General features: G+C 50.6%; 1 protein-coding gene across 3 annotated transcripts in view; it reads right to left on the bottom strand.

Annotated features, from left to right (window-relative positions):
- The window catches only part of ACVR2B (activin A receptor type 2B), a 40478-nt gene that overhangs the window by 11305 nt on the left and 6233 nt on the right, over window positions 1-22940 (bottom strand). For 2 of the 3 annotated variants that reach the window (XM_058729437.1, XM_058729435.1), the window contains exons 2-10: window positions 6159-6366; window positions 5634-5743; window positions 5321-5472; window positions 5094-5237; window positions 4410-4553; window positions 3915-4063; window positions 1480-1594; window positions 628-766; window positions 402-532 (exon numbers count right to left, since the gene is read on the bottom strand). In XM_058729437.1, coding sequence (XP_058585420.1) covers window positions 402-532; window positions 628-766; window positions 1480-1594; window positions 3915-4063; window positions 4410-4553; window positions 5094-5237; window positions 5321-5472; window positions 5634-5743; window positions 6159-6366 — 1292 coding nt within the window. The remainder of the gene's footprint in view (window positions 1-401; window positions 533-627; window positions 767-1479; window positions 1595-3914; window positions 4064-4409; window positions 4554-5093; window positions 5238-5320; window positions 5473-5633; window positions 5744-6158; window positions 6367-22940) is intronic. The other variant, XM_058729436.1, reaches the window with a different exon arrangement.

Below are 22940 nucleotides of genomic sequence, written 5' to 3'. Positions count from 1 at the left end.
AGAAAATAACAAAGAAAGAAAAAAAGCTGCCAGAAGTCACCCAGCTACTGACTGGCAGATCCAGGATTCAAACCCACACCGTGTCAGGGCGAGGGCCAGTCGGCTCCCCTGCACAAATGGTCCACGTGGGGGCGCCCTGATGGACCGGTCAGGCCCCCTTACTCTGGGCCCAAACCCAGAGCCACCTCCCCGGCCAGCACGAAACCTCCCCAGATACTTTCCCGTGGAAGGGAGGCAGGGCACTAAGTGGCCTCTGAGCAGACAGGGGAGGAGAGGACCGTCCGGCTGCCTGTGAGGCATCCTCTCTATCCCATGCTCCCTCGACCTCGGGTTCCTGTCACAAATGGAGGGGCTCCCCTCTCTGTGCCCCTGCAGAGTCACCTGCCACCCAGGCCCCTCACCGGGTGCTTCAGCCAGTGATCCTTAATGGCGGGCCGCATCTTCTTGTGCACGACCACCTCTTGCAGCTCCTCCAGTGATGGGTGCTGGCCGATCTCTTCCTCAAAGGGCAGCATGTACTCGTCCACGGGTCCTGGGGGGGGCGAGAGAGAGCCCAGCAGGGTCACCCCAAGGACTCGCTGCTCCCCGTCCCACGCCCTGCATGCCCGGGGCTCCCGTCCCACTCACCGTCCGCGGCCTTGCAGCGCGACACAAGCTCCCACAGCACCAGCCCCATGGCATACATGTCGATGCGCAGGAAGGCATCTCTCTGGAAGTTGATGGCTCCCTCAAGCACCTCAGGGGCCATGTAACGCCGCGTGCCCACCTACAGGAGGACAGGAGAGGCTGCCAATGGCCACACACGAACGTACTCACAGCTGGACACGAGAGCTACCCCCTGAGTGCACCAGACGGGGCCAGGATGGCAGCATTCAGACCATACCACGAGGGAGGACAATCCGTGATTCGCCACATTCACGGGGAGGTCACAAGAAGTCATGGCGTCTGTTATACCCCAGGAATAACTTAAAAACATCACACTCGAGACAACAATAATCTAATTTGGAATTGCTGCCTCTTTACTCCGCCAGCACAAGGGGCTGCTTAGACGGTGTCTGCTTTACTGAGATTAAGATCAAAAACCAAGAGGGTAAAGATTACTTAAAGATATTTACCGCAGTTGTTTTAGGATGATTTCCTCAGGCTTAACTGTTAGCTACCTTTTCTAGGTTTCTGGATTCTTAGTATAGTTCCTTCTACTTTATACTGCTTAGTAATTCCGCTGAAAGAGACAGAGACCGAGGCTACAAGGCTGAGAGCTGACCCCAATGGAGCAGCTGTGTTTGACAAACCAGGCTCCGAGGCGAGGCCGCCCTCCAGGCCTTGCTTTCCCCACTGGTAAAACGAGCGTTGTTCCTGGAGTTGTCGGACAGCTCTGAGCTCAGTGCCCTTGCCCCTGTGTCTTGCCAGCTGGGCACGAGAAGGGCAGGGTCCGCTCCTGTGCCAGCCCCCATCCTGCACCCCCCTGAGGCTTATTACCTGCCCATGAGTGTCCCCCGGCGGTTTCCCTGGCTCAAACCGAACAGCCAGACCAAAGTCAGCCAGCACGGCTGTGAGGTCGCTCTTGAGCAATACATTCTTGCTTTTAAAGTCCCTGTGGAGACAAGCAGACCGAGATGAAGGTGAACACCGTGGTCCAAGCTACCTTGACCCTGGATCCCCACCGTGACCCCCGAGATACTGGAGGCTATGCTCTAGAGCCCCCACACCAGGGCACCCCACCCTGTTTGGGGGTCAGGGTCTGCACCAGGGTGGAGTTTTATGAAGCCGCACAGGCGAACAGCTCTAGGACATCCTCCCACCCTTCACCCCCCTCAGCGTGAGCATCTCTAACCGCACTTCTGCCACACCTGTCAAAGCAACACCTACCACAACGGCTGGGCAGACCCCATTCCAGTCCCCACGGAATCAAAAGCTGGCCCTTACGTTCTCAGAGTGGCCGAGGTCAGGCATACCGGCCCAGGATTAAGTCTTCTGGGAAAAATGTACGTTATGCGGGATGTGAGTGACGAGGTTAATGAACTTGCCCGGGTTTCTGTGCAGGCCCCTGAAGGGCTCAGGCCCGCCACCAGACCGTGAAGAGCAGGGTGCTGGCATGTGAGTTCAGCGCCACCTCTCACTAGCAGAGACACTTCCGGTCCTCAGTCTCCCCTGTACCTGTCTCAGTCTTGCTGTGACGATTAAACTCAGGGAGTGGCAGATACACATACTTAGGGCCACCCCGGCACACTTAATGGGTACTATCGTTAGGTTGAACCATACGGGAGAGTCAATATTCAACCACTTTTGACCTACAAAAATTGCAGTTTTATACCGTCAAGCTTAAATGTCATTGATGTTATTACCACAAGGGACCCTTGAGCTTGGATTCCCGGACTCCAAGGCTCGTTCCCGTCCCTTGTAGGTCTGATGACAAAATACCCAATTTCCCTGCACTACTGTTGTTTCCTCTGTACAATGGGGCTGGGAAAACAACACCTATCTCACAGACGACAAGTGGCTCACGGACACTCTCCTCAGGTAACGAGACCGACGTGGCCTGGTATTTGGAACAGTGCCTGCGTTTAGCGAGGACTACGATGACGAGTCAACACGGTGGTGTCAAGGTGTAGCCCCAGGACCTCAAAGAGTCCCTGCCACTGCTTCCGGGGAACCGCAAGATCAAAATGTTTCGCATTCATAACCCATCGTTTGTCTTCTTGTGAGGTCATTCTCTCAGGAGAAGAGTTTTCCAGAGGCTGCATACCTGTGATGTTATCACCGACACATAATGGAATGTGTGTGCTCCGCTACAGCAAATACCAATACCCATAACCCACATATACACACGTTCTTCTTTGGAACATAAAGAGGGGCACCTGGGTGGCTCAGTCGGTTGGGCACCCGACTCTTGCTTTCAGCTCTGGTCATAAGCTCACAGTTCGTGGGTTCAAGCCCCACGTCAGGCTCTGTGCTGAAAGCACAGAGCCTGCTTGGGGATTTCTCTCTCCCTCTCTCTCTGCCCCTCCCCAGCTTACTGTCTGTCTCTCTTTCTCTCCCTCAAAAAAAATAAACACACACACACACACACACACACACACACACACACACAGTTGTTTTTTTTTTTTTTTTAAGAATATAAAGAGATCCGGGGTGCCTGGGTGGCTCAGTTGGTTAAGCGGCCGACTTTGGCTCAGGTCATGATCTCGCGGTCCGTGAGTTCGAGCCCCGCGTCGGGCTCTGTGCTGACAGCTCAGAGCCTGGAGCCTGTTTCAGATTCTGTGTCTCCCTCTCTCTGACCCTCCCCTGTTCATGCTCTGTCTCTCTCTGTCTCAAAAATAAATAAAACGTTAAAAAAAATTTAAAAAAAAAAAAAAAAAAAAGAATATAAAGAGATCCTAGGGCTGCCTGGGTGGCTCAGTCAGTTAAGTATCTGACTCTTGATTTCAGCTCAGGTCATGATCTCACAGGTCATGAGATCGAGCCCCATGTCAGGCTCTGCACTAATAGTGAGAAGCCTGCTTGGGATTCCTTCCCTCTGTTTCTCTCTCTCTCTCTCTCTCTGCTACTCTCCCGCTTGCACTCTCTCAAGAGAAATAAATCAACATTTAAAAGAGAAAAAAAAAAAAAAAGGACGTAAAGATATCCTAACCAAAAAGTCTGAGAACTGCTGAACCAACCCTCCAACCAAAGTAATGGAGTCAGCATTCCCTCATGTGGCCACCAGAGGGCAAGAGAAAACCACCCTCAAGGCCACGCCAGGCCCAGGACACGGGTGGAAGGCAGGGGAAGGGGCAAGTGGGCCCATCACAGAGCAGCTAAGCACCTTTATGAAACTGAGACTCCCCACCCCGACCCCAGGCCCTGCTTTCACCCTCCAGCCCTCTCTGCAGCTCCAGACCAAGCACAGGAAAGGCAACTGCTGACCCAGGTACCTGTGGGCAATAGACGGCTTGTGGCCCTCGCCACGGCACCAGGGCACATCCTCATGAAGGTATGAGAGGCCTCTTGACATGGTCTCTGCCACGTGACACAGTTCGTTCCACGTGATGATGTTCCCCTTGAGGTAATCCGTCAGGGAGCCCTAGAGGAGACAGCACAGAACTGGGGCACAGGTTCTGGGTATAGAACAGGACCCGACCCAGCCCGGCCCAGCCCAGCCCTGGGAGGAGGGTCTCGGTGGACCAGCGGCAGCAGGCTGCTCTCCTTGGGAGGCTGGGACTGACACGGAAGGTGTGTGAGGCCAAGAGGGGTTGGGGGGGGGGGGGGGGGCGGGAGGGGTGTCGGCGGCTGTTAATCATGAAGGCACTATGCTTCTTCATAAGAATTCATCCCAGAGTTAGGGGTTCTTATGTCTGCACTTACGAAGGGTCACCTTATGGCAGAAGGCCACCTCATCTCGGGAGCCCCCGTCCGCAGGCATGACTCACCTTGTCATGGAAAGCTGTGATGAGCCACAGCTCCACCTCAAGGCTGGAGCCTCGCTTCTCGGCGGCGATGAACTGCAGCAGGTTCTCATGCTTCATGCCGGGTGTGCTGAAGATCTCCCGTTCGCTCTGCCATGACTGCTTGTCCTAAGGCAGGGATGCGGCTGAACTCCACTGCGGCCACACCACCCTGCGGCAGAACTGCCACCCCCACGCCATCCACGTACCCACCCACCCTCCCTCCCTCCCAGCCTCGGCTCCCTAAAGGAGGCGGGCAGAAGACCAGGACCGAGCTGGGCCCCAGAGCACCGGCCAACAGTGATCCCTGAGATCGCTCGGGGCTAGCACCTCATTTACAAACACGGCCACCAAAGCCCAGGGAGGGGAGCGAGTGGCCCAGTGTCACCCACCACACGAGATGCAGAGCCAGGCCTCACTTTGCTAAGTGTCCTGGGCAACTGCTGGGGTGGCCTGGTGTCCAACGCCTCTAAGCAGAACCTGATGTCAAGAACAAACCCCTGCAAACCAGAACGGATTGAGGTTTTGCAAAGCTCTACCCTGACCCCGCGAGAACATTTCAATGGGGCCCACCTGTCTCTCGTCCCACCTGCACGGGCCCGGACTGCCCTGGGGCGGGGTAGCTCAAGCCACAGCAGTGGATGATTTGGGAGTCCCTCAAACACTCACCTGGAGCGGGAAGATCTTGACAGCCACAAAGTCATTCATGAGTTGTGCCTTCCAGACACAACCAAAGCGCCCCCGGGCCTTGATCTCCAGCAGCTGCAGTGGCTTCAGGCCCACCAGAGGGGATGGAGGTGGAGGCCCAGGGTCCTGGGGGAGATCGAGGATTTAACAGGGTCTGGCCTGCCACCCCACCTCTACCCCTGCCCTGCCCTGTGCCAGCCCCGTCTCACCTCGTGGATGTCCACGTGGCCGTAGGGGGGCTTGCGATGCCGGTACATCCAGAAGGCCAGCAAGACGATGAGGGAGAGGCCCCCAATGGGCAGCAGCGAGTAGGCCAGCACCGTGAGCAGGGTGGGGGCTGTCGGGGGTGGCTCGTACGTGACTGGGGGACACACGGAGCCCTGTGTCACACAGCCCGCCCACCCACACGCCTCGGGGGCCAGACCAGAGAGCCCCGCGGTCACTCCCCCACCGAACTCGGGAGCTGAGACGAGAGCTCCAGGGCCAAGGAGAGGCCCCAGCCTGCCCTCCCGCGGCCCTCACCTTCTGGGCCCCCAGCCTCTGGCAAGTGGGTGAAGCGCTCGTTGCAGAAGTTGCCTTCACAGCAGCAGAAGTACACCTGGGGGTTCTCCTCGGTGGCCACACACTCCTGCCTGGAGGCACACAGTTTCCCAGATACCCCTCAGAGGAGGGACACGCAGCTCACCGGGGCCCACGCAGCCGACCCCTCCCCACAGACAGAAAAGCTCACGGAGAACCATCAGGGGACAGCGTGAACCCACCTGCCCTAAAGTGGGACCCAAAGTCGAGCAGGAATAGCCAAGGGGCCACAGCGAAGAGCCCTCCTTCAGACTGAGGCAGGCAAAACAGCCGCGGGAAAGAGAGGACCCAGGCGGCATCCCTACTTGCCCACGCTGTCTGGAGGGGCTCCTGTCTCCCCCTACCCTTAAATGCCAGGCTTGCTTTCACCGACGTCCCGAGGCCCAGTGAGCACTGCAGCAACAGGAGGGCCCCGGCGGGACTGGGGGGCGGGGGGCGGGGGGTAGGGGAGGCCGGGCTCCAGGGCACCTGTCATAGCAGTTGAAGTCGTCCAGCCAGCAGCCCTTCTTGACGAGCTCGATGGTGCCTGAGCTGTTGCGCCAGGAGGCGTAGCAGTGCAGCCGCTTGTCCTGCTCGCCCTCGCAGCGCTCCAGGCCGCTCTGGTTGGTGCGCTCCAGCTCCCAGTTGGCGTTGTAGTAAATGCACTCCCGGGTCTCGGCCTCCCCACGCCCGGAACCTGTGCCCCGAAGGCGAGAGGTGAGAGAACGGCCGCGCGGTCCACGCGCCCCTGCACCGGTCCTGGGTCCCGGGCCACCCGGAGGGAGGCTGGGTGGTGAGCGGGTGTCAGCCGGATGGCCGCCCCCCCCCCACACACACACACACGCACACACCATCCAGACTGAACGGAAAGTAAGTACCCTCCAGTCCGGTGTCCCTCCTGCACCCAGCAACAACAGCTGGTGCTCAACAGGGCAGGAGAAGCTCCTAAGAATGAGGCCGGCGTGCTCAGGGTAAGGCTCCCAGAGTCACCACAAGCAGAGGAAGGGCTGGCTCCCAGCTGGGCTTGGCCCCCGAAGACCCCTGTGAGCACCCCCAGCATTTCATGCCCTCTTCCACCCCTGGCATGAGTGCCAGCCGGGTGGCCAGGCACGTCCACCCCCAACTGCCCCTTCAAATACTTCTTTCCTTCAAACATGGCCTCAAACATTCACCCAATCTACCTTTCTCACCATCCCTCCCCCAAGCAAGTCCTCAAATCTGCCCCACTGCCCCCAGGCCCTGTAATGGGAAGGAGGAAGGAGGAAGGAGGAAGGAGGAAGGAGGAAGGAGGAAGGAGGAAGGAGGAAGGAGGAAGGAGGAAGGAGGAAGGAGGAAAGGGATTATGGCCCCTAGACCTGACACCTGAGCTGAAGAGCTCTCCAGAACTCCGTTTGGGAGTGCCTTTACGGGGCACCCATGATCAACCTCACTGTCAAAAACCACACAGACGTCCGAGAGGAAACCAGCACCAAGCATCCACTAACCTCTCCACTCTTCTTGGGCTTACTGTGGGCCAGGGACCTGATGATGCCACCCCTAACTGGTATTCCCACCCCAGGAAGGAGGAAGGAAGGGTCAGAGTCACCCCCATGGAAGGACAGTCAGCCAGCCCACCAGCAGCCAGGAGCCCTTTTCACCATCAGCCTGAAAGCCTGGCTGGAAGGGCCAAGGAGAGAAGACCCCACCCCAACCCCAACCCCGGCTGAAGAGCTAAGTGCCCAGAGTCCAAAAGCCCGAAGCCTCCCTCACACCCCTATACTGGCCATGGTGAGCAAATAGTGCACCCAGGGAGGACAATGACTGGCTGTCAGGCAGTAAGGGACCCCCCCCCCCCCCCGCAGGAGTGGTCATTCGCTAGTCACCATTCGCTAGTCACCCCGCCCCTTCTGCATCTCTCTGCAATGACAAGAGTCTCCTTCTAGAGGCCAGGGGCAAGCAGCAAATCTCGAAGCTCCAGGTAGGAGGACCCAAGGGCTCGGAATGTCATCCTATCAGAAAGCCAATGTCTAGCCATGGCTCTGGGCACCCAAGGACACTTAGCCTTTTGATTTTTATTTTTAATTTATGTTTTTTGTTTTGTTTTATATGTATATTTATTGAGAGAGAGAGAGAGAGAGAGAGAGAGAGAGAGAGCAGGGGAGGGGCAGAAAGAGAGGGAGAGTCCCAAGCAGGCTCCGTGCTCAGTGTGAGCTGCATGCACAGCTCATGAACGCGAGCTCATGACCTGAGCTGAAACCAAGAGTCGGACGCTGAACCGACTGAGCCACCCGCGTACCCCTGAGCATCCAAGGACACTTGTAAGAAGGAAAAGAGTGGTCTCCCAACTACCCAGGCAGCTGAGACCCAGCATGGTCCACAGGAAAGGCCTTGGGGTCTACAAAGGGACTTCTGTGGGGGTGCACGCTGGTTTCCCCCAGCCAAGCCCTTCATCGAGCATATAAGGTTTAAGGGGAGAAGCTGAAAAGGATAAAGGATGGAGTGGGCTGCGGATAGGGGTGCCAGCCACCCCTCAATCTTGCTTCCCCCACTGCTGGCACACCGCTCTGCCAGCCTCCTAAATACGCTCAGCTTCTGGGCTTAGCACGAGGGCTACCTCTGGCTGCAAGATCCTCCTCACCTTCTTTAAATTCTGGCTCTTCTCAGGGCGCCTGCGTGGCTCGGTCGCGTGACCATCCGACTCTTGATTTGGGCTCAGGTCATGATCCCAGGGTCGTGGGATCAAGCCCTGCATCTGGCTTCGTGCTGAGCATGCAGTCTGCTGAAGATTCTCTCTCTCACCCTCTGCCCCACCCCACCCCCCACTCATGTGCACGCATGCACACTCTCATGTAACATAAAAGAAGACACTATAAATGTACTTGACAATTGCTTTTTAAATGTCAGCTTTCCCCCATGAGACTGCAAGGCTGGTGAAAGCAGAAGGCTTGACTACCTTCAGTGCAAAAACTAGTTCCAGACACATGATGGATGGCTGGAAGGACCAACGAACAGACAGAAGGACACAGCTGTCACCTGGCTAGGGCAGGATTTCGAAGGGCAGGGACAACAGGAGGCATGGCCTCAGCCCGCAGCCCAAGCTCTAGAGTCCTCAGGGGAGTTAGCATCTCCATGCAGACAATCGCACCAAGCCCCTCTGCAAGCCTAGGAGCCAAAACACTGACAATGGCCTAAGGCTGGCCCAGCTCCTCTCTTCAAGGCCACTCACCAAGTAGGGACTCCTCTGGCCTTTACCATGGGCAGGACCCAAGTGGACAGGGCTGGGAACTCCAAATCTTAAGGCTCAGGGGTTCAGGATATAACTGGACCCCCATCTGACCAGCTCCTCCTACAGACAACTGAGAACAAGGCAGCCTCGAGCTGGCCGACTCTGTCCAAATCCTAGCTCGGAGACTTCCGGGCTGTGTGACCCTGGGTAAGTTACCAATCTACCCCTATGCCTCTGTTTCCTCATGTGTGAAAAGGGGATGATAAGCCCACCTAATTCCTAGGGCTATTCCAGAGTCAAACGAGTTAATACATTCTAAAGGTAGTTAGGATCATGCCTGGCACGTTAGCTGCTGTATTAGCAGCGACAGCCCTTCCGGCTGCCTGTGACAATCCTTCACAGCACAAGTCCCCCGGAGGGCTCCCGGCCCATCAGGTCGAGACTGTACACGCCTACACCTCTAGGAGCTCTGCATTCAGAGCCCAAGGAAGACCTGGGGAGGCTGGGAGACTCCATGCCCCTCCCACACCACACCCAAGCTCGCTGCCAGCTGGAAACCCAGGGCCTCCCCCTTCCTCCCTGCTGCTCTGCTTCTGCACACACTCAGCTATTTATAGCCTCTGGCAACGCTCCAAACACAAGGCAGCCTCCGCCTTTTAATAGACACAGAGTTCCTGCCCGCGCTTGCTCACAGGGCCAGGGCACCCGTGCACAGGAGGCTCCCCTGACCCCCACCCACTCACCCATCCCAGCAGGAGAGGAAGCCGTGCTCCCAAGATGGGGCGTCTGCAGTACCCCCATACCCAGGGGCCCTGAGGGCAGCCTACCTCCGAGATACCAAGGCAAGTGGTTTGCCCCATCCCTGAGCCCCAGCCAAACCGACTTCTGGCCCCCAAGGGCACCACGTATGCAAGTAGCAGTGTCCCCCGACAAGCATTCCCTAGGTTCCCTCCCAGGGGCCTACACCTTGTTGGAAAGACCGCGGTCCTCCCCAAGTTCTCAGTCCAGGTGGGCAGAGAAACCCCACCCCTGGACACACGCCACCACTGAGAAAAACAAAAAAACAAAAAAACACAGATTCCATTCCTACATTCCGGGAGCTTAACCTAAACAGACCAGTTTTGACACTCGAGGACAAGCACCGAAGGTGTTTCCCAGTCCAGCTGGCCTTGCACACAGCCCAGTATGTGCTGAGGGGAAGCAGGGGAAATCCTACCAGGATCCTGCCTATGAGGACTCAAAGCACTACCAGAGAAGGAAGAATGACAGAAGGACAGAAAAACGAGGGCGATTTAGGCAGAGCCTCAGTGGGAGGCTGTGAAGCTAGAGTGGCCATGCCTCGCCTGGGGTTCCCTGAGCTCTGGGCTTGGGGTGCATCCGGCCCAGCCAACATCTCCCAGGGAACTTCAAACCCCAGCAACCAACAACCTGCTGAGCTCCACCCTTGGCTCCTGCAGCCCTTCCGCGGCACCCCACCCTCCCCAGGGAGTAGGTGCCCAGCCCCGGTCACGTGGGCATTACAGACCAGAGAGAAAGGGGTGTCACCCACCACGTCCACTTCGGACCCCAGCTGGCCATCAACATGCCAAGGTGCACCCTCTTCCCAGAAGCCCGCGTGCCTGACAGGTGGCCAAGTGAGGCATGCCCGGTGCCCTCCCTCACGGTCCAGACCCCAGGTCCGTCCAGAGAGAAGAGGCAGCCTTCCCCTAGCCAGCGGCCAGGCTCCCTTCCCGGGAGGCTCCTGTCTTAGGCTCCCCCTAGCCCTGCCCTCCTCAGAAGGCAACCCTGCAGTTAGCTGAGTACTTGCTGCCCCAACAGGTTCTTCCAGAGGAGCCACTTGCTGCCCCAACAGGTTCTTCCAGGGGAGCCAAGAAGGGCCCAGACACCTGAAGGTTAGGTGACCTTATCTGGTATCCAAGTTCATTACTCCACATCCCCCACAACCAGAGTAAGAATGGCCAGGGTGTGGGGACTAAGAACCTAGAAGGGAGGACAGGGAGGTGCAAGGAGGGAGGCTGGAGCGTGAGAGAGAGACACACGGACACACACACACACACACACACACACACACGCTGGAGTGTGCACCCACCGTGGAGTGGCACATATGCAGAGTGGGACAGAAAAGAATCCAAAATGTGTGTACCTTTTATCTTTGAACTTTTACACGAGAAGAACTCTTTGAGTAGGTTTCCAGCAGCCAAACAATCTCTGATTCATTTGCTTTTTTGCCCTGACCCATTTATTTGTGAGCCATCCACATCGACACACATTTATTTAACAAACACGCAGCAGGCACTACACCAAGCATTTTACAGATAGTAATTTAATGCTGAACTGAGGCACCAAGAGGTGAAGTACCTTACCCAAGTTATTATCGAGGGCCAAAACCAGGTTTCGAACCCAGGCAGCCTGGCTCAACGGTACATGCCCTGTGGCCTCCCCTGTAGCTCCGCAATGCATGTGTTCCCGGCGCACACAGTCCACCGTATGACGTCACCACAACTTACGTACCCATCTTCTTGATGAACTTCTAGGTTATTTATAAGAGGCGCTGATTTGATTACCGCCACCATGAAGCCTCTTGACTCCTCTTCTGTGTTTTCTTGTGCTCATGTGAGGGAGGCATTTAGGGTGTACGTCAGAGATGCTGGGTCACAGGGTATGATCATCTTCAACTCATTAGATACTGTCAAACTGTTCTCCAAAGTACCAATCTGGATGTGCCAATTTATGTTCCCAGGAGACTACAGCCCCACTGAGCTACACCCTCACCCCCTGATATTTGCTCGCACGGCCAGTATGAAATGGTGTATTACAGTTTTGATCCCCATTTCCTGATTATTTATGAAACCAATCATCTTTTTGTTTCTACTTCTGAGAAATGCCTGTTCACATCCTTTCCCATTTTTCTGTTGGGGTGCTTTTCCTAGGAGTTGTGTAAGTTCTTTATACACTCTTGGTAATAAAACTTTTCGAACTATATAGTAACCCTCTTCATTTGTTCGTTTGCTCTTTACCAAAAATGCTATTTGATCTGATGCTAACATAGCTATACGACATTTCCTGTGGTTACTATTTTCTGAATTTATCTTTTTCTTTTATTTTAAATCTTCCTGTATCTTTTTTTTTCCAGTTAAATTTAACATTGTCTTTGACCTAGCTTTGAGTACCATTACAGTCATGATTACTGCTATGTCTACATGTTTTTTCTCTACTGCTACCCCCTTTGGATTATCTTTTTTAATTCCTTATCTCAGCCACTTCTGGTCTGAGAGTAATGCTCTATTCTATTACAAGCCAGGCTTTAAACTTTACTGTATACTGTTTATGCTAAAAACCTGAAGTTAATCAACATCTCTACCATCCCTCGTAAGAACTTAACTGTTCTAACCCCAACTACCTCCTTCCAATTACACTTAGTTTAACATAACATTTGTATTATTTAATCTACCGTTGTTCTTCTTATCTGCTTCCCAAAGCAGATATTATCTGTGTTTTATACACTCAGTATTTTCTTATCTGTCCATACATCTGTCAGCTTGTCTGCTCAGCCAACCCTCCTCCTTCTCTGCTCTTCCTTCTGGGACCACTGTCCTTCCAAAAGAACATCGTTCTTCAGTAAAGATCTTTTGGTAGAGAAGCCTTTGTATGCTTTTCTGAAAATGTTATTTTGCCCCTTTTCCTAACTGACAGTTTCGAAGAACATAAACTTTTAGGTTGAGTTGAAAATATTATTCAACTGTCTTCTGATTTATACTATTGTTGCTGAAAAATCTGCTATTAATTTAACTTTGTAGATACTCTCTTTTCCCTCTGGCTACTTTCTTAGATCTTCTCTTTGCAGTTTCGTTATGAGATACGTGTCTATGTTTATTACACTGCTTGGAAAAACATGCTTTTAATCTGATGATTGTCCTCTATTTTCAATTCTGAAAAATCCTTGACTTTTATCAATTTGAGTACTGAATCTCCCTACTCTATGATTCTGAAAATCCTGTTGAAGTGTATTAGACTTTCCTTTTCTATCCATTATTTTAACCCTGCCTTCGTATTTTCCAATTCTGTGTCTAGACACCATTATAGAGAATTCCAATTTATTAATTCTCTCATTAGTTGTGTCTAATTTGCTATTTAGCTCTTCTACTTAATTTATAAATTCAATTAACCCATTTTTTCACTTCTAGAATCTCTACTTTTCAAGAAATCTCTTGGGTTGATTTTGACACTTCTGTTCTTTGTCATACTTCCAAATCCCTGTTTTATAATTCTGTAATTGAATTTCTTGAACATTTATTTCTGCCACTTGTCATTCTGATGATTTTCACTCACGGCATCTTGTTTCCTTGCATGTCTGGAATCTGGGATTCTCGGAATTTTGGATTCCGTTTTCGGGCACAGAGCTTACTCTGTCCATCGGGCCTTTTCTGTGAGAATACCGTACGGCCAAGTTAGAGGGGGCGACCTTCCCAAGATAATTTATGTTTTTGCTTATGCCAAACTTTCTAGGACATGATCAATCTGGAATCACTTTAATTTCGCGACTTCGCGCTTCCCAGAGAACGCTAGTTGCTATCAATTTCAACTCCAAGCTCACGTAAGCACGGGCCTACGGTTGTAAATTCTCAAGGGAAACTACCTGCCTCCCTATCCACCCAGGTCAAGACAATTTTCTTATATACTCCCTGTGTCAGCAAAAGGATCTTTCTTCTAGTCCGTGCTTTCACTGAAGGTATAACCCTAAGGATGTTTTACCACCTGAGGGCCTCAGTCTCCATTTCATACCTTGTCTCTCGTGCCTTACACACTGCTACCAGACCCACATCTCTAAATTAGGCAGAGATGCAAAGTCCCACCAGCTAAAGGTGGAGGTATACAGCTCTAGTTTCCAGCCTCCTCTTGCTCCTCTCTTCCTTTCTTACATATGCAGCTATGCATATCCATTTTAAAAGGATATTTATTATACCTTGTCCGGCATCTCTACGTCTCGTAAGAGGACATTCTCCGGCCGTTTTGCTATTTCGCTACCATTGCCAGAAATGTAAGTCCAGGAGCACCTTCTAAGGGTGACAAGAGAAGCTCTACATGCCTTCACAAGCCCGGCCTAGGAACAAGGAATCGAGCCAGGTCACCTGAATTCGCTTCCAGCTTTAACTCTGTAAACAGGCCCCTGGCACCACCCTCCCACAGAACAAACCGTGGGTCCCGGGCCATCCTCTGGAATACTTGCTTTTATCTAGGCCCCATCATTTCTGAGGAACACTGGAGAGAGAGCTTCCAGATAAAGGTGAAGGACTGGACACAAACACTACTTTTACTCCCTCCTGTAATGCCATGAAAACCACAGCACAGAGGTTTTTTTGAAGGCATAAACCCACGAGGACAAAGAGAACAGCAAAGAATCACAGAAATGAAATTTTGAATGGAAAACAGATACCAAGTGGGTCAATAACCACACAGACTCCTGAGCTGGCTGTGGAGAAAGCTGCAAAGGACCCTCTAACACTCAGGAATTTGTGGCCCCAGATGTCTCTTAAGCCTGGGGTAAAGAGGAGTCCAAAGACAGTACAAGGGGCGGCCAGACCCTCAGAGCTCACCACCACTCGCCATGGCTGGGGGCTGCCTCCCCCAACCCAGCAGAAAGTAGGTTATTTTCCAAAGAAGATAAAATAAAGAACCTCTGGACAGGGAGGAGTAGGAAAATTTGAGGGCACAGGCACCATACTGAAACAAAAGGAATACAGGCTAACACAGCCAATGAAGAAATTCCAGCTCTCCTCCCCCTGTGGTTCCTAGGATGTTGGCAGCCGGGCCTATACCTACTCTCCCCCACCAGTCCCCAAGCAGAAAGCAGAAGATACTTCTCAGGAGAACGTGACCAGCTTCAAAAACAGCCCGGTCAGATCATCCTACAGTTGGCAGATTCTACTCAGGAGCTCACAGTTTTTAATCAGTACCGAGGTCCATCCTTAAATATGAACAGGTCTAGGAAAGCCAAAGCCACTTACCTGAGAGATAAACACAGGCGGGGTTTAGCCAACTTACAGAAAACATATTATGTAGAGAGAAGAGAACTTCAAAAATTCTATCAATACCCTCAGAGAGCTCAAAAATCAATGCATCCATGAAAAATAAATAGGATGTCATTGTTAAAAAAAAAAAAAAACAGAATGGAAGAGCTCTCAGGAATTAAAAATGCATACATATGATGGCAGAAATGAAAATCAACGGAAGGATTAAAAGATAAAATTGAAGAAATCTCACAAAGTAAACACACAAAGATACAGAAAATAAGAGGAAAAGGAGAAAAGACAAGGAATCTAGAGGCCCAGTCCAGGAAGTTCAACACCTAAATTACAGGAGTTCTAGAAAGAAAAAACAAAAGGGAAGAAATCAAAGACCAGCACAGTGGAGGAAAACAGGCCCCCCAACAAGGCCCAGAAAAGATCCCACAACAAATGTCTACCAAGAAAGGTCACCTGGGGCACCTGGGTGGCTCAGTCGGTTGAGGGTACAACTTCAGCTCAGGTCATGATCTCACGGTTTCGTGGGCTTGAGCCCCGCGTCAGGTTCTGTGCTGACAGCTCACAGCATGGAGCCTGCTTTGGATTCTGTGTGTCTCTCTCTCCCTCTCTGCCCTCCCTACTCTCTCTCTCAAAAATAAATGTTTTAAAAAAAATTTTTTTTTAAAGAACCAGATGAAAATTCTAAAACTGAATAATCTGAAACCAAAAATTCACAAATACAGGTTGAAAGTAAACAAATGGAAATAAATATACCATATCAACATAGCTCGAGGGTTACAAGATGAAATTTTGTAACATTAAGACACCAAAAGGGATGACTTCTTCCCCTGTTGAAGCCCCATCAACTGGTACTAATAACCAATATTGAAACAATTTCTCACCTCTATGAAATAGCACTTCAAAAGAACTGAAATGCTTTGACTTTTACTGGAAAAGCTTCCATTTTCCAATTTCTGTGTTGTTCCTTCTTTGCTTAAAGAAGTCCAGATTTCTGGACTTTCTATTCTCTCCCACTGTCTATTTAACTATCTAGCACCAAAAGCTTCCCATTTTAATTACTTTACCTCTATAACGAATCCTGAAATCCAACAGGCGCACCTCGTTCTTTTTCTTCAAGATAGCCTTGGCTCTTCTGGGTCCTTTGCATTTCCAAATTGGTTTACTCTGATTAAAGATTATACCCTACAGGCCTTTTCTGCATCTACTGAGATAATCCTGTGGGCTCTTTTGCTCTGTTAACATGGATTTGCAACTGTTAAATCAATTATGCACTTCTAAGATTAAAACACTTGGTCATGATATAATTTCTTTACATACTGCTGGATTCTATTTGTGAATGTTTTAAAGATTTTTGCATCTTATACTCATCAGGGATTAGTTCTGTCTATCTCTTACTCTTTGTTCCCTTAATCTGCTTTCTTTTTGAGAATTCTCTATTCCATTTGTCCCCTGTATTAGCTTGAAAGTTATCATCTTTCTTTCTTTTTTTTTAAACATTTTTATTTATTTTTGAGAGACAGAGAGAGACTGAGTGTGAGCAGTGGAGGGGCAGAGAGAGAGGAAGACACAGAATCTGAAGCAGGCTCCAGGCTCTGAGCTATCAGCATAGAGCCCAACACGGGCTTGAACCCACCAACTGTGAGATCATGACCCGAGCTGAAGTCGGATGCTCAACTGACTGAGCCACCCAGGCACCCCGAGAATCATCTTTCTATCCTTTAGTGGTTATCCTAGAGATTACAGCATCCCTCCTTGATTTATCAAAACCTAACATTCATAGATAGTTTCATCTTCTTGGTGGCCAATCAAAGAACTTTTAGAACATCCAAATATTATCATTTTCAGTGTTCTTCCTTCTTTTCTGTATCTCTGACCTCCCCTCTAGATCATTTGCCTTCTGCCTGAAGAACACCCTCTTTACTTGAAACCTTCATTCTTGAAAGAGTTTCACTTGTCAAGTTTAGGTTGACAATTACTTCCTTCAGCAATTAAAGTTATCATTCCACTGTCTTCTGGCATCCACTGTTTTTAAGAAGTTAGTTGTCAATATAACTATTACTCTTGTGATCGTAATGCCTTGTTTCCTCTGGCTGCTTTTTAAGGTTCTCTCCTAGGTGTTCAGAAATTTGGCTGGCATAAGAACAGGTGTGGAATTTTTATTTATCTTACTTGGTTCACAGAGCTTCCTGAATCTGTGGCTTAATGTCTTTCATTCATTTTGCAAAGTTCTTTTCTACTTCTTTTATTTCTCTGCCCTTTATTACTGTGGCCCTGATTGTGGATCTTAGGCCATCTCACTGCAGCCTCTCTGTGTCTTTCCCTCTCTTCTGTATTATTGTTGTGTCTTTCCAGGGGTTTAGTCTGTGTATTATCTTCTGATCTATCTTCCAGTTCACTACTTGTCTCTCCACTTTCACTTAATCTCGATAAAATCATCCACTGAGTTCTTAACTTCTGTTAGTGTGCAACACAGATCTGTAACGGACTTTTCATTCGGTTCTTATACATTTTTATGGCTCTCGACTGAAATTCCCACTTCCTTGATCATAGCAAGCACTATTATTCAATATGCATATGATAATGCATATGATATGCATATGATAACAATATGCCAATTTGGCATATTGTTTGCCTCAACTGTTGATGTTTCTGCTGGCTACTTATTTTCAATGATCAGCCAGTCATGATACACACAAAACTGTAAAACAATTTGAGGGAAGGGACGCCTGGGTGGCTCAGTCGGTTAAGTGTCCGACTTCGGCTCAGGTCATGACCTCGTGGTCCGTGAGTTCGAGCCCCACGTCGGGCTCTGTGCTGACAGCTCAGAGCCTGGAGCCTGCTTCCCATTCCGTGTCTCCCTCTCTCTCTGCCCCTCCCCTGCTCATGCTCTGTCTCTGTCTCAGAATAAAAAACATTTTAAAAATTTTTTTAAAAAGTAATAATTTGAGGGAAAGTAATCGGAGGTGCTATACTCCTGTAATGATGTTACATGTGCTTCCAGCAGGCAGCTGAGGGCACCGTTAATTCTAGAACATCTTAATCCTACTTTAAAGTTTATCTTCTTTTGGGGCACCTGGGTGGCTCAGTCAGTTCAGCGACCGACTTCGGCTCAGGTCATGACCTCACGGTTTGTGGGTTCGAGCCCCGCGTCCAGCTCTGTGCTGACAGCTCAGAACCCGGGGCCGGCTTCAGATTCTGTGTCTCCCTCTCTCTCTCTGCCCCTCCCCCACTCATGCTCTGTCTCTGTCTCAGAAATAAATGAATATTTTTAAAAAAATTTTTTTAAGTTTATCTTCTTTTGGTTCCCCCTTAGCCTCATGTCTTTGGGGTTCCAACTCAAAAGGAGGGGTTCACTACCCTCTGTTTAAAGCCCCACAAGGCTATCAAATGAAAATGCAACCCTATGGAAGAACTAAAAAGGACTCAAATGTCAAAGTCACTACCCTGGGGCTCTGTTCTTACACAGATCCTGACTTGGTAGGTCTTCCCTACGTTCTTAGCTGTACAGTGCTTTCAGCCAGAGATGTTTCCCAAGTTTGTCCATCTTTTCCAGGTGCCTTCAGAAAGAGGGTTGGTCCTGGTCATCAAAAGAGGAAGCCTCCACGTCTACCTTTTACCCAGGTTTTAGACTATTTTCAGGAACACATAATACCAAAAGGGGAGACTTCTCCTCTACACATACACAGAAACTACAATCACCTGTCTAGATCAGACTGTCCGTGGAAAGTGTTTAACCAAGACCCGAAGGGCAGAGGTCTGAAAAACAGTAATTTCTACTCCAAAGGGTAACCCAAGAGGGAAACAGAATTCTCTTTCAACCGATTTTATTGTTTCAGATTGTTAGGGACCAAACTATATCCCCCCCCCCCCAAAAAAAAATTCTTAAGTCCCAATGTGACTGGAGAGATAAAGCCTTTAAAGAGGTAACTAAGGTCAAATTCGGTTGTAAGGGTGGGGCCCTAATCCAATAGAACTGGTGTCCTTATAGGAAAGGGAAGGACACCTGTTGTATGTGCACCCACACGGAGAAAAGACGACGTGCGAACACAGGAGGCACGCAGCTATCTGCAAACTCACCAGAAACCACTCCTGCTGGCCCCCTGAGGAAGACTCCCAGCTGCCAGAACTGTGAGAAAATAAGCCTCCGTTATGGAAGCCACAGCGTCCGTGGTATTTCAAAGCCATCCGTTCTATGGCAGCCCTAGCAGTCTAATACACCGTGCACATCACCTGTACGACGTGGGACAGGCGACTGAGACCATCACTCATTCTAGACACAGTACCATAAATCCACTGTCCCCTAAATCCATAAGCAGAGCCTGACAAGTGGGCTTACACAAGGAACCCCAGTGGAACAGCAGCGGAACAGCACGCAGCATGCTGAGGGAGAACAGGAACGCAGACGCTCCGGTGAACAAGTCATTTCAAACTGATCGCGGCAGAAAGTTAAACAAGGGCACACCGCACACACTCAGCCAGGAAGCGAAGCTCATCTGAGCCCCCTTCCGTCATGAGAAGCTTTGGACCAGATTCTAAAAGAATTCTGTAAATATCTCCTACACCACCACCCCCCCCCACCCACCATCATCACCGCATGTGAAATCAGGATCCTGCCATGCCATGATCTTGGCAAATGCACCGGGTTCACAAGGGGTGGGTGCCCTGTTACCCACAGCCCCTCACAACCTTCAGCAAGTGCTTCCCTCGCTCTGGAGGACGGAGGCAGCATAAAACACGGCCAGTGAGCTCACGAAGACGCACACATCCACATCCATCCCAAAGCCAGACCAGCATATACTGGCTAGTCCACTGTACCTCTCCTCTATCGACACAGTAAGCAGGAGACTCAGACACAGGAAGCCGCCTCTCTGGCTCTCCTCAGACACTAGATCTTGCCCGGGCACCCTTCACGAAGTGGGCTATTTCCCACTCCCCCCGAATGCTCTGCAATCGAGCATTTCTAGAGGGGGAGGAGAGGCTCCCATACTCTGCAGAGGGTCACCTGCCATCTCACCCAGCTTCTGCTCCCACTGCCGGCACCTGGGTGGCCTGGGGGCGGGGTGGAGAACAGTATAGCCGTTACTCAATATCAATTAAAATTTAAAATACGTATGTCCTGGGGTACCTGGCTGGCTCCATTGGCAGAGTATGCAACTCCTGATCTCAGGGGTTGTGAGTTCAAGACCCAGATTCAGAGTAAAGATGACTTAAATAAATAAATCTTTAAAAAAAAAAAAAAAAACACCAAAATATACATGTTCTATGAAGCACAGATTCCTCTTATCATCTATCCTCGAGAACCAATCTGCATAAACTATATACAGTCAGAAAGTCCATCAATAGGAAACTCGATAAAATGTGGTCTACATACAAACTTTGAAATATTAAACAGCTATTAAAAAGATCAGGGTTGATCCATATGTATGAGAAAGACTGTCAAAACGTATCTCTGACTTTAAAAGCCATGAACATGCAACAATTCAGATGTAAGTCGCAAACATGGTGAACAAAAAATGGACACAAAATAGTTCACTCTGTTAGATTCCACTCATATAAAGCACAAAAACAGGCAAAACGGACGTGTCCTGGGAGAAGTCAGCAGAGTCGTTACCCTTAGGGATATGGGGGTAGAGACTACGATGGAGCAAAAAAGGGCTGGTGGGGACAGGAGCTGGTAAGTTTCTGATTCTCAATCTAGATGCTGATTACCTGGGCATATTCAGTTTGTAAAAATTCATCAAGCTGTCACTTCTAACTACATTGTTCTACCTGTATTTTATACTCCAGTTAAATGTCTGAAAAGGTACAATACCATTTTAGGTTAAAAACTCTATTTCTTGGGGCGCCTGGGTGGCGCCGTCGGTTGAGCGTCCGACTTCAGCCAGGTCACGATCTCGCGGTCCGTGAGTTCGAGCCCCGCGTCAGGCTCTGGGCTGATGGCTCGGAGCCTGGAGCCTGTTTCCGATTCTGTGTCTCCCTCTCTCTCTGCCCCTCCCCCGTTCATGCTCTGTCTCTCTCTGTCCCAAAAATAAATAAAAAATGTTGAAAAAAAAAATTTAAAAAAAAAAAAAAAAAAAAACTCTATTTCTTTAAGTACTTTGACAGATGCACAGATAAAACGTGTAGGACTGAGACGGGGGCCAGGGGTGGTAAAGGGCCCTGGTTTACCTGTAATGTTTAATTTTCTGCAATTGAATGTATGTGCATTATCTATAAGACTAAAAATTAATAAAACTTAAAATGGGAAAAGAAGTTTGGCCACAGTGACCTCTACTCCTCCAACTACACCCAGGGTGGCTAACCAGGAGAGTCCCGGGTAAGAGGAGGTTTGGAAATGGTTTTTCAGGTCAGGAAAGGCAGGACTGCATTGCCCTGGCTCTCCTTCCCCTGAGCGGCCCTGCAGGACCCACTCTCAGGTGGAGGGTTCACAGGAGGGGACAGCCAGGTGGAAAGGGAAATCAGAAGTCACCTCTGTAACTTTTCCGCCCCTCCATTTCTGACCCCCAGGTCCTCAGGGCACAGAGAAGCTAGACCTCCTTACGAGGCCTGAGCCACAGGGCTCCTCTCCAACCCAGTCCCCGCCCAAACCAGCGGTCTAAGGTAGGCCCTGGTCTGCCTGGCTTATGAGCACCTGAAGGGAAGATCAAAACTTGGGTGACAAGGAAATTCCCCAAAAAACCACAACGAAATAAATAAATAAACAATCTTAACCAATGGCTGTCAGCCCAGGGTTCTGAGAACTCATGCATGCTTTCTGAATTGATTGGGGGGGGGGGGGGGAGGGGTGTTAAGGAGGGTTGTCAGTGACATTAGACATTACATTAAAGGCATTGTCCTCATACCTGAAAACACTGTGCACCACTACACAAGCCAGAAGGAAAAAACATCCCGACATTAACATTCAAGAGAGGCAGCTTCCAAGTCAGCCTCCTGTTACCATTGGCTCAGGTCTAGGAGGCAAGCAGAGGCCCCGCCCTCTCCTCGGACGGACAGACAACAGCTGGTCTGGTCACATCTTCCGAAACGCTTGACCACAAACTCCGGGAAGCAGCCTTCTCCAACCTCCAGCCAAGGGCTTGGGTTTCCAACCAGCCTTCCTTTTCCTTCGCCGGAACTAATTTTAGCCTCCTTGGTTGTCAGAGTGGAACTGAAATAGTCCGCAGAGGAACATTTGCAAACGAGAACACAAGCTCACCTCACAAAACACCTCTGCTCCAGCCCAAAAGCTGACCAGAGAAGTCCCTTTGTGTGGCAGGCCAGGCCCCTAGAGAAGGTCCCCTGGGTGGGGGGAGGGCCACACATCTGCCCAGAGAGGCAGGCTTCCTTTCCAACACCTGCTCCCAATAACCACATGTCCATGAATGAGAACACCCAGCTAGGGCTGCCGATTCCCCAGAGAGTCTGAATAAAAGCACACGTATGCATACAGCAAGACTGGAAAAACCGGGGCGAAGCACGGCGCTGTCCAGAGGCAGGAGGCCGTGATTGATCTTGGGCCAGGAGGAGGCACGGCTTACCCCCAGCCCAATCATCACCTGGTTTCCAGTACCTCGGACAAAGACATCGCTGGGCAATTTAAAACACAGAGACTCAGAAGAAGGCAGCAGCGTCTCCTCTCCCCCATTTCGGCCCCCACTCCCAACTTGGGCATCCAGGAGTGGCACCACCAGGTCCTCAAGAAACAAGCACCTCCGGGCTACGCTGGGCCCGAGTCTGGCGAAGAAAGACCAAAGAGGAAGCCCCAAGGGGGTGGGTATCTATTCTAGAACAAAGAATTGGTGACTGAATGGGAGAAAACGGAAAGAAGAAAAAGAGTTCTGAGAAGGCAACAGGATGGAACGTAGTCTCAACCCCAGTAAGAAGCCCTTTAAAATAAACCCTGGACACACCAGTGAGTGGAGAAGTTGGAAACCCAAGCATTTGGGGCTGCATCTTCTAAGAGCCCAGTGTGCAATCTGATTCCCCGGGCAAGCTGTGTCTTGCAGAGCCTGAGATCAGAGAAGAGCCCCCAGAAAGCCCTCCCTCGCAGAGCTCCGAGCAGGT

This window comes from Neofelis nebulosa, chromosome 5 (genome assembly GCF_028018385.1).
Source record: "Neofelis nebulosa isolate mNeoNeb1 chromosome 5, mNeoNeb1.pri, whole genome shotgun sequence".
Lineage (NCBI taxonomy): Eukaryota > Metazoa > Chordata > Mammalia > Carnivora > Felidae > Neofelis > Neofelis nebulosa.
Note: the sequence above shows the minus strand (reverse complement) of the source record. Positions and strands in the feature narration are given on the sequence as shown.